The 12,308-nt window shown below is 42.3% G+C and overlaps 1 protein-coding gene across 1 annotated transcript in view; it reads right to left on the bottom strand.

Annotated features, from left to right (window-relative positions):
* Nucleotides 1-8,764, bottom strand: part of ntrk2a (neurotrophic tyrosine kinase, receptor, type 2a) — a 98,699-nt gene extending 89,935 nt beyond the window's left edge. Inside the window, exons 1-5 of the mRNA XM_008294580.1 lie at nt 8,204-8,764; nt 5,506-5,580; nt 3,156-3,227; nt 2,593-2,661; nt 1,230-1,378 (exon numbers count right to left, since the gene is read on the bottom strand). Coding sequence (XP_008292802.1) covers nt 1,230-1,378; nt 2,593-2,661; nt 3,156-3,227; nt 5,506-5,580; nt 8,204-8,463 — 625 coding nt within the window. The 5' untranslated portion in view covers nt 8,464-8,764. The remainder of the gene's footprint in view (nt 1-1,229; nt 1,379-2,592; nt 2,662-3,155; nt 3,228-5,505; nt 5,581-8,203) is intronic.
* Between the last annotated feature and the right edge of the window lie 3,544 nt (nt 8,765-12,308).

Genomic DNA, 12,308 nt, shown 5'->3' with positions numbered 1-12,308 from the left:
TAGAACTGAATCTGTGGGAAGCGTCTTTTATTGCTCATAAAACATCATTATTGCTGTTGCTGTTGAGTATTTTAATGCAGCTTTCCATAAAACCAGAAAGGATTTTTTTTTTTCCCCCCCAGATGAACAAAACATGATGATTCAGACAAAGGAAGTGAAATCTGCTGTGTGACAGCAGGTCACTGGTGCTATAGGACACGGTGCAGATGGTCTTTATAACACTTCATTTTGCTGTGATACATGCAAAGGATTTTCTCCACTCAGCATCTTTCAGACTCCCTGATATCATCTGTGTGTTGAATTACACAAATGTTCCTTCTCGGTATGAGATCTCTCTCTGCCTCTATACTGTCTTGTACAGTGACCTTTCTATACCTATGAGCAAATGTCTCAGATGACTGTAGCCAGTCTATAAGATGACACAACCCACACACACACATAAACACACACCAGTCAGCATGTCACACATTTCTCTCTCCTCCGTCTGGCAGCTAATCTATGCGTCACATGAGAAAAATCCCTACAGGACAAAGATATATCTGCCTGCTTAGTGTTAATGGCATTTTAGTGACACGCAGCAGAGACCAAACTCCGCTTATAAGCCCTCTACGAAAACAGAGCCCTCAGTGTGCATGCATGCTTTCATTTGGTCATTTGTTTGCTTGTTCATGTGTAAGACATTGTAGCTTTCGGCACTGCACAGTGTCGAGGGAAATTGCAATATACGGACTAAGCAGAGCCCCGTGTAAGTGAAATACAGTGCATGCAGAACCCTCCCTGCAGCCTGTGGAAACTCACATACCAGCAGGTATACACCACTGATTACTGCAGCGGCTGTAGTCAGTGCATGCATTGTATTCTTTGTACAGATATTCTCGTAGGTGGTAACAACAAATTTCACTTTCTCTCGCCGTTTAGCCTACACACCCCGAGAGAAAGGACGGAACACCTCGCACACTTGGCATACTATCACAGGTTTCATACTGCATATATCCTGCACTTAAACGCATAAACATTTGTGCAAACACACAACTGGAAAAACATAAAAACAGATGCGTCAGGCTCACGCAAAGAAAACAAGAACACACAAAACCAATACAAGGATGGCTCTTTTTTTTCCCCTCTAGGTGCTTCAACACTTTACCCTCTGCTCCAGCTTGTGAATGATTTTTCCAGTTATTTTCTCAGTGTGTGTGTGTGTGTGAGTGTGTGTGACTGTGTGTCCTTACCACAGTTAGGTAATGCCAGTCTGGACAGCTTCTTGCGTGCTCCTCCATCCTCGATGCAGCGCAGCTCCTGATTGTCTGCTTCCTCTCCTAACCACAGCTTGATCCACATGTTCTCACAGGAGCAGTGCAGCGGGTTCCCTGACAGGATCCTACACACACACACAAACACACACACACACACACACAAACACACACACAGTGAAGAACGGCGAGGAACAGCGAGCAGCAGAGCGACAGACAGTGACAGAAATTTAAGGGGGAAAAAAAGTAAGCAATAACTGAACTGTAACTATTTGACTTCTGCCACAGCAGAGTTTTAAAGTGCCTTAAAGGAACGGTTTAAAATGTTGGGAAATATGCTTATTTGCTTTCCTGTCGAGAGTCAGATTAGAAGGTCGGTGCCATTATCACTGGCTGAATATAAAACTGTAGCCAGAGGCCCGTTAGCTTTGCTTAGCATAAAAGCTGGAAACAGGAGGAAACAGGCGGCCTGGTTTCACCAAATGGTAACAACATCCACCCAGCAGCACCTCTACAGCTCGCTGTCACCGCGATGTTGTCAGGTAGACACCAGAGAGCCGCTGGTTAATAAACAAAACCTCACGTGAAAGGGAATCTTGACCTTTTTACCCTTTGACCCCCTGATTCTTCATAGATAGATAGATAGATAGATAGATAGATAGATAGACAGATAGACAGATAGACAGATAGATAGATAGATAGACAGATAGATAGATAGATAGATAGATAGATAGATAGATAGATAGATAGATAGATAGATAGATAGATGGATAGATAGATACTTTACTCATACTTGGGGAAATTCAAATTTTGAATTGAATTGTTGTCAATCATCTCATCTAACACTCTACAGGAAAGTCAGACTATTTCTTTAACATGCAGTTCATCCAGTGCCACTAAGAATAAATAACAATCCATTAAGCAGTATAAAGCGAATAGAAGGAATGTCCCAATTTTCTCTTTTTAAATACAATGGGTGTATTTTTTTTCCCCACATTTTCAGCGTCTCAATAACTCTCGATGCAAAAATATTGCATCATTACAGAAACGCTTGCCGCCATGTTTGTGTTTATCGATAGCTGTCACAGATTATCAGCATTCGGCGGCTTACAATCTTTACTTGGTTGCCTCAATCTTAATTTTTAAAAAATCATTTTCTACCGTCAGGAAATGGTGAGATTGAAGGAAGCGGCAACTCCCAACTCCAGAACAGACACCTATAGGTGACATTACAGATGCTATAGGTCTCTGTTTATCTGAACGCGGAGATAGTGGCTGGGAGGTAAAGCAGACAGACACACAGAGATAGACAGACTGATAGTGAGGGCTCCTCTGAACTCACAGATAAGAGATGTTGATGTGTTTGAATATCCTCCAGGACAGGGATGACAGGTTGTTATCTTTCAGATTCCTGGAAATTAAATCGAACATCAGGGAGTGAGATTGCGTTTGCAACACCACAACAAAGTATCAGGTTGTTTTTACAGCAGCTAATGGCATGTGTGTGTGTGTGCACCTCTATGTACACTAATAAGCCTGCCTTATTTTTCTCATTAAAAGTTTTCCCCTCTCAGGATTGTGACAATTAACCTTAAGTGGTGCATTAGTTTAAGTATAATAAGCATCAAATTTTAATTATGTTGACAAGGTACCGAGATTTGACGATCAATTAGAAGTCTTGTTAACCTACACTGGACTTCATTTTCCATTAGTCTCTCGGCCATCACAGGCTTTTTTTTTTTTTTTTCACCTCATATTGTTACAACTAGGTCCATTTAACATTACTGTAAATACAACAATGCTACTAATTTTAGAAGATAATGTTGTAATCTCACCAAAAGCTGAAAATAAATCAGTGCTGTTATGTCAGTAAAAGTCAAGGAATAAACAGGAAGCTTTACTCACAGGTACTGTAACTTGATGTTGTTCTGAAAGGCCAGCTTTGATACGTATGTTAACCTGCTGTTGGTCACCGTTCTGACACAAGACAATACAGCATCATTAACATCGTCATACACGTTGCAACATCAGCATTCACAACCGCAGCAAAACAAAAAAACAAAAAAAAACTGACTTCAAGTTAATGTGCAACTCCATAATTCATCCTAAAGGAGGATATTTACCAGCAAAAAGGGCAACCTGGCAACCCAAATGCTGTTCTCATTGATGTCTTATAACTTAATAATTTATTGACATTAGTCACAACTTATAAATGTTTTTTTTCTCTATAGAAAAGTGACAATACATAAGTTTACGGTACAAAAGGCAAAAATTACGATCAAAGTTTTGAGTATAAACTGTGTGTAAACTAAGACAACATGCAATAATCCTTCATGGAGTCATGTTATGAACGTAAGGAGGCATGGCATTGTTACCGATCTGTCAAAAAAAGAAAAAATCTGAGTCTCGTGGAGCAACAGCCAGTAGAAGAACGTGTGAAATGTGAACAGTGGAACATATTGTAGAATACCAAGCTGAGGTTACACTGTAAAACATGAATTAAACATTTGAAGTCACTGTAATACTTCTGCAGAGTTTTGTGATGGACCCAATCTGAATTTTCAATCTCCTTATGTGACTGAGTTCTGCTGACATTGATGGAATATTTTTATTTTTTTTTCTAAGGGAGAAGTTAACTGAATGAGAGCTCGGAAAGACTTCCTGCTGCTTTCAGTGTTTTTTCAGATTAAATCTATTCATCTCTAAGGCAGGCTGTTTATTATCGTTCATTTATGCGACTTTAATTAAACAATGTGGCAACTGAAATGATAATAACATCCATGGATTCTGTCTGACTGAGGCTGTTTCTGTAGACGCTGGTGTATTTTAGATTTATTAATTCCCATGAGGTAAAGTTATTATAAGAATTTCTTCATTTGGCTCCAATCTAATCATCAGGTGGTTCAACTGAGCACAAAATACAATTCACATGTCCTGTAGATGCAACTAGTCGGCTTAATTTACAGAAAATAAAGTCATGAGTTGCATACAGTGGTACGTTTGTATTTATGCATAAGAACTTATTTTGTAAATTATCACTACATGCATGTGAACAGTGGCCTCCTTTTGTATTGTTCGTTTTTGTATGATTATGGAAAAATTATTGTCAAGTGCACAACAACAGTAAGTATTATACAATATACATTATTATTATTGTTCTCATTATTTACTCATGAAGCTGGGTCAAATGAAACAACCCAGCATTCTGGGTGAAATGGTCGAATCAAGCAACATGTTCTGCCCCATGAGTGACCCCGTTGTGGGGTTAAGGTGAGGTTATTTCTTAAACTGTGCTGTACAAATAAGGGTGACTTGACCTGACTTCATTACTGTATAATGTTAAAACTAGATGCCCTTCGTCAGCTGAGGTCAGGCTGTAAGACAATCCCGTCGTCTGCTATGAAGCTGCTTTAAACTATGCTCTGTGACTGACGGTCTGACAAAACCCACGACTGAGCGCAGATGTCACTCCACCGTCTAAAAATGCGCCACTTCGCGAGTCATTACTGTGCAAACATTCAAAGTGTGAAACAGTCTCATCATATGGGTATCGACCGTTTTCTTACAAAATATTAGCACTGCATGTGTAATTGTGTTTGAAGTATTTCTAAGACACACAGGACAATTGTTCTTGATAGTAGCTCAAACAGAGCACTCATCCTTCCTGCCTTTAGAGTTTTGCTCCCATCGGGTCCAACCACAATTAAAAGCAAGTACTTGCAGTGCATAATGTGCTTTGTGCTAATTTGTCTACCAAATGGGATATTGGCTGGGAAATTAGGTAGCGTCTACTTAACAGATTTTTTACGTAGCAAGAGGGTGCTTGTTGGAAGACAGTTCTTTTTTAAATTAAGAAATAAAATGAGACATAGAAACATAGCGAACCAGACTGACTGCAAACACTGTGGGACACAAAGATAAACACAGCAAGGTTCTGAAGCAGCAAACATGGTCGATATATTGCCAAATGAAATTAATGTGTCTCATATGGTGGACTTTATTGAGATAAATAAGTATAGAAATGCTGCTGAAATGCCTTAAAAAGCAGCTCATATATTTGGGGCCCATTACAGCACAAGAGCACTTTAACAGAGTGTAGCTGGTCAGCGGAGAAGCCATATAATAAAAATATATCTAACACAGCACAAAGCTTGTAATCATTGTTTTTGGAAATTTGGTTTACTGGCTATAACTCAAGACTGTGCGCCTGACGATGAAGCCTTTTTCTTGGTAAAACAAGCCACGAAAGACTCACAGGTTCCTGAGATTCTTGTAATAGTACAGGTCTTTGTCGTTGATGGAGGAGAAGCTGCTCTGGTTGGCGATGTAGCTGTCACGAGATACAAGAGTGTGTCAGAAGGCTCACTTGTGAACATGTGCAAACAGAAACAGAAACACTTTAATAAGACAAAGAACTACAAGTAGGGATGAAAATTACAAAAATGGACTCCTGCAGGGTTACAGCTGATATGTGGCACACAGGGGGCACTGTTAAGTTTTTACTGGTTTCTGCCTCTTTTCCTCAGCAGCACTTGAGCAAGGCACTTGACCTCTTTGTGTTCAGGGCCCAGCAGGAGATGATTGCAGGCAACTCCCTTATGTGGACGAATAAAAGCGTGTGAACAGGGTCTGAAAAGCAGCCTATGTGATTTTTTTTCCAAAAATCCAGCACTGGGATCACCTCTTCCATGGAGGGAACACGGCGCTACAGTCACAGCAGAGCTCTTTGTGCTGCACAAACACTCCGTCTTATTGCACATTCTGTTCGGCTGTACCGCGGGGTTGGTAAATAATGTTTTTAAGGTGGTAGACAGTGGCCAAAAGGAAAAACAGTGTCTCTAATAGGACTAATGATTTGTACCTTTTGTTGCAAATCATTTCAAATCCGACGAGATACAGTAGCTTGTATTTTATAGGTAACACAGCGTAGGCCATTGAATTGCATGATCCCAAGCTGGAGTGTGGCAGAAAGCATTTGGTTGACATCCAATCAGCTCTCTGCCATCAATGCCAAATAAAGTCCAAAAAATATATAGAAAAAGTGAGTAATAAACACTAAAATGTGCCTTTCAATAATTATAAAAGTTGACTCAGAGTGAAATTCAACAGTTTACAAACAGGAATTAAATTAAACTCAGCCTTTGAAAAGCAGTTCACAAGAATTACCTCCACTAAAGACAGAAACTGCCTGACAATAACAATGAACAACTAATATCCAGTCTGACTAAATGCTTTTTAAGGCAGCAAACTCATTTGTAACCTACAATCAAACACCAATAAGTCATTCGGTGCTTGCAGTTAAACACCTGCAGGTCAGCTGTGAGGTGAACACTCTTCCAATTCCAGTAAGATTACTGGATGATATCGCCTAATGCACATGCATCCACAACTGGCGTTTCCATCAGCACTGATGAACCCTTTGCAGGGAGGAGTTAAGGAGTTACTACACCCACATGTGTGCATTATCCTGAGATCGCCTGAGAGGAATCTAGCAGTGCTGTGATACAAAACAGATTGTATTCAGTCTTTATGAAAAGCTTTCAATATTTCTGTCTTGTGTTCATATATTTGATGGAGATCCACACTCAAAAAAAATTTTTAAAAATGCCATCCAGCTATTTATGACACCCACTTCCTCAACTTAGGAGGCATATTTTCCTAATCAGATGGCCACTAAATATGATTAGTTTGACTCTGTAGGTACACTGTAGGGTAGAAACGACACATCAACTGCATGTGAGTTCCTGTGTAGCATGTATTGACATTGACAGCCCATTAAATCCTGAGCAGTTACTGAGGATTCAGAGCAGATGTCATAAAAAAGCAGGATGTCTCACCAATTAACACAGACAAGGGGACACGATAACCTCTCTCTCCTCCGTTTTTTTTTTTTTTTTTTTGGCAAGGTCGTTTGGAATTAGACGTCGCACGGTCATCAGTAATTTGTCTGTTTACATTAGCCAAGCACTCAGTGGATGCCTTTCACCAGACTGCTGGCTCATTTAAACAGCTTCCAAGGCTTCTCCAAGGCCGCCGATGGAGATTGTTTATCTCTGACAAAAGTCATTATCAACAAGGCCGTTTATCTTTGCCAAGAAATGAAATATTTTAATCTCCCATTTCATTTCTCTCAGCTATCTCAGTTTATATTTAGGGCCACATGATGCTTTAAATGTTCAGAGAGGAAGGGAGGAGAAAAAAAAAAGGTGGCACATTTAAATGCAGATTTCTCTTGAATTAATATCCAACAGCCTCCTCTTCCTCAAACCCTTTTTTTTTAGCCTTCAGCATCGATTCTCTCCGCTTGTGGCTCATTTAAATACACTCATATAAGCCATCTTAGGAAGTGTCTGTGCTAATATTTGGACTGTGCTGTCTGCTCGGTGCGCGTCCCCCCCTACATGCACACACACACCCATACATGCAGAAAGCACCCGCCACGTGCACGCGCGTGATTTATATATTTTGTGGTGGGGGTCTATTAGTCAGAATTTAAAAAAAAAAAAAAAGTCTGTCAGCTTCAGTTTTAATGCTTTCCACGCCGGCGCTGGGAGACTGATGTGCCCAGTGATGGCAGTGATTCTGTTATGCAATGTAGGTTACACATGATGCACGTCTGAGCCAAACCCGTGGAGGAAAGAAAGCGTAGGGTGCAGGCTGTAAGATTTCTATCTGAGTTACTGAATCCGTGCATGAGGTGATGATTAATAGGGACAAAATGAACATTAGTGCCGCCTATGGCTCTGTCTGTGCTGACCGGAGGCTGTCAGACAGACACAAGTGGCAGAGGAGGGGTGAGGATGACATTCCTGTAAAGTCTGGGAAAATAGAGCAAAATGATGAAGGCTATAAAAAATTAATTAAAAATAAACAATCTGGATAAATGTGAATCCCTTCTGTAAATTGATGGGGTGGAGGGGAGGGGACACACACACACACACACACACACTCACATGTCGGTGATGTTCTCCATCTCCGCATCGCTCTGCAGGACGGGGAAGGCATTGATGCCTCGCTCCGGGTCCACGCAAGAGATCCTGGTGCTGCTGCATGAGCACGGAACGGGGCATGCCTCCGCGGACATCCACGGATCTCCCGAGCCCACCGCCAGCCCGACCACCACAACCACCCACCACCACCACCAGCACCGCCACGACCCAGAGCCTCTCCCCGGCGAGGAGAGAGCCCAGCTCCCGGGTCTCAAGGCGCTCATCTCAGGGTGCCAACTTCAGCTATAAGGCTCGCTGAACAAGCCCGGCGGCCCGGCCCAGGTTGGCTGGGATAAAAAGCCCCCCGGGTCTCAGCCAATCAAGGGGAGGAAGAAATAAAAAAAAGCAGGGAAAAAATCCGATGCTGAGGTTGGAGAGACAGGCGGCGCAGCTAGAAAACCATCGGCGGTGACAAGACGAGACAGCGAGGAAGGAAAGGTGTGAGGGAAAAAAAGGAAGAAGAAGAAGAAGAAAAAAAAAAGAAGAAGAGGAGAGAGTGTGTCGTTACTTCCCGGTGTGTTTCCTCCAGAATCCCCCCGTCAGTCAGCCAGTCAGTCAAAATCTCACTGCCACACTGCTGGAGGAGTGTGCCAAGGAGGATCTCTCTCTCTCTCTCCCTCTCTCTCTCTCTCTCTCCCTCTCTCTCTCTCTCCCTCGCTCTCTGGCCGGAGCCTCCTCAACGCGCACAATGATCTCTGTGTGTGGATAATTCTCGCTTGGGTGGGTGGCTTGGACAAAAATGACAGTCAGGATGTGAGGCGCAACGCACCGCTGTTTCCTCCGCGAAGATGAGGATGATGATGAGAGAGAAAGAGGAAGAGGAAGAGGGGGGGTACCAGCATCAAAGCGCACAGACCGTGATACATCACTGATCCACCTCAGGGAAAATGTTCCTTGCTCTGCTTTCAGGAATGTCCCCGGGGAAGGGTCAGGTGAAGAGCAAGGAGCGTGCGTCTTGCTCAAGGGCACCTCAGCAAAACGCCATATGCTTCCCGGGTTAAATTCGTGCGTTCTGGTCAATAATAAATCCTCATCGGGGAGGGGGGCTGAAGCACTTTCTCCGGCCTTGCCTTGAGTTGGGAACGAGGTGTGAGCGTCCTTATCTGACAGAGGAAGAGAGAAAGAGGTTGGAAAAGGCATCTGCGTCGAGGAGGTCATTTATCTGGTAGCTTCAGATTATTGCGTAAATGAGATGTAAGGGGCTATCAATTTGGAGTCTCTAATTGTCATAATCATTCTCATCAACACCGTCGTCGTCATTATAATTATCATCTGGTTGTTATGCTGGGCGGTTCTAGACCTGTATACAGTTAATCAATAAGAAACAAAGCTGTGTGAAGAAGAGGCCTTGTTTTGCATTTAGGGAATCACTCAAGCTCCTTTTTTCAGGTCTTACATTTTGGAAATAGAAAAAAAAAAAAAAGAAAGTCAAATGGGAAAGCTCATGTTTGCAGTTTCCAATAAAACAACAGTATATCCCATAGGGCTCGGTGGCTAACTGAGCTGATGGATGCTTGCACTGTAAATACACAGGGCAGGAGGTATGTAATGTCAGCACATGAGAGAGACCAAGAAAGAAAGAGGGAGCAATCACCAATCATCAGGTCTTTAGCTGGCGTGTACTAGACCAAGCGTCACCTTATTAAATCATTAGGCCATATTTCATAATCATATGGGGCTCTCAGCCAAACCAGTCCTGAATCAATAATATGTCATCTCAGAGTGGAAGTTATACGGCTGCATGCCAGTCACTCTGCTGCTATAGATCTCCTGCTGGATGCATTTCTAGCACAAGTCTGTAACGTGTCTCAGCCGTTGAAGAACAGAGCTCCTTCTCCTCAATCTCTCACCTTGTAAGAGAGACACAAAGGATGACAGCACATCTGTCTGAGAGCAGCGACAGCCCCAAAACACCACATCTGTCCTCTCCTCTCCTCTCCTCTCCTCTCCTCTCCTCTCCTCCTCTCTTCACTCCCCCTCCAATGTCCTGTCCCCATGTGCAGCTCTAATATGACGTTTGTGCTGACGCACAGGCAGTGCTGCTGAATAGAGGAGCGTAATTATGGAGCTCTGTCTGTGTGTGTGAACCAATCTGGTGGATGCTTGCTTTAGAAGCGGCGGTGTACGCGTTCTGTACAGAACAATGCGGGTGTACCAATTAAAACACCGTCTGACAAAGAGAATATTGCTAGTACTCGTCGCTCCTTTTGAGATTTGACAGCGGTCGTAACCTCTGTTAAAGGCCTGTGACATTTTAAACATGTAATCACCCTCTTGAACCGTCTGTCATCTCCAGACAAAGCATCACTCAGAACGTGTTTTGTCCAGCACTGTGAGCCCATCATAGTACGCCACACATATTTAGCTTCTTGGGAAATTTATGCAGCAAGTTTGATGTGTTAATTACAAAACACGAATTGGAATTCCCCCGTTAACATCCATGTGTATCTGGAGTTGGACAAGGTTTTAGTGAGAGTCATATCTTGAAACTTTGAACAGCACAGACAGTATTTACAAACTGCAGCATGTGTTTCTGTGCAATATGATGCAGAAGAAGAACAGAGATGAGATGTTTAGTAACTATAAATTACTCAATTTAATCAAAAGTGGGTTTCCCCTTTGATATTGAAAACTATATTGATTCCACTGGAGTGGCTGGAGTGTATTTTTTTCTCATGACGTCACTGAGCAGCATCTTTCTCTAAAGATCTTTATCTCTGGCTGTGCAAAGGATGATCACAGTCCTGTATTTTTATGCTCATGATAACCTTGTGGATCTTCACAGTCATTTGTCTTGTCATCAAACCAAAATTGTAGCTATAGTTGCATGCATTTGATCAATCTCTTGTTGGTTGAATTTGTGTTAGATTGTCGTAGGAAGTGCCTGAGGTCATGACTGATTCGTCTAAAACACAATCATTTTAAAACTACATTCATGGCAAAAAAAAAGGGAAAAAAAGAATAATTTAAATGATTAACATACCCATGTATAATCAAATATAAAAGACATCACATCATCTCTTGTTGCAAAAAAGCAGCCTGTTGTTTTAATGCTGTTGCATCCCAGCAATCACCTATAATACCAGCACATTTACCTATTTTGTATCAATCACCTGTGTTGCTGCATCACAATCACCTGTTGTTGCCTCACAATTACCTGCCATTGCATCAAAATCACCAGTTGTTGCAGCACAGCTGTCAACTGTTGCCTCATAATCACCAGTTGTTACACTACACTCACGTGCTTTGCTTCACAATCCTGAGTTGTTGCCTCACAATCACCACTGCAGTCACTATTTATTGCATCACAGTTACCTGTTGTTGCCTTACAATCCCCAGTTATGACATAACACATACCTGGTTCTGCCTCCAAATCACCTGTTTTTGCATCACAATCACCTGCTATTCCCTTAAAATCACCTGTTGTTGCATCATAGTCACCTGCTGTTGCCTCACTATCGCTACCTGTTGCATCACAGTCACCTCTTTCTGCATCACAGTTACCTGCTGTTGCCTAAAAAAATCACCTTTCGTTCCATCACCGTCACCTGCTGTTGCCTCGCATTCATCATGTGTCACATCACATTCACCAGTTCTTACATCACAGTCACATGCTGTTGCATCAAAGTCTCCTGCTGTACCACAATCACCTGTTGTTTCACCACAGTTACCTGCGTTCACCTCACAATCCCCTTCCCTTTGCATCACAATCAGCTATTGTTGCGTCCCAGTCGTACTGATTCATTATCACCTATTAGTAGGTTGCAATCACCTGCTGTCACATCACAGTTTCTTCACACTGACCACTGTCACATTTACCAGCCGTTACATCAAAATCACCTGTTGCTGCATCACAATCAGCTCTTATTACAACGCAGTCACCCGTTGTGGCATCACAGTTAGACCCACAATCACCTGCTGCTGCCTCACAGCTTTTCCAAAAGAGGCTGTGCTGTGATTTGCTCTCTTTTGAATAAACATATCATGAGCTTATTGATGGAAATCGCTTTTGGTTCACACAAGGTAAAGAAGGAGTTCAAGTCATTTTCGAGCCCAAACATTTACCAGA

This window comes from Stegastes partitus, unplaced genomic scaffold (assembly GCF_000690725.1).
Source record: "Stegastes partitus isolate 25-593 unplaced genomic scaffold, Stegastes_partitus-1.0.2 Scaffold974, whole genome shotgun sequence".
NCBI lineage: Eukaryota > Metazoa > Chordata > Actinopteri > Pomacentridae > Stegastes > Stegastes partitus.
Note: the sequence above shows the minus strand (reverse complement) of the source record. Positions and strands in the feature narration are given on the sequence as shown.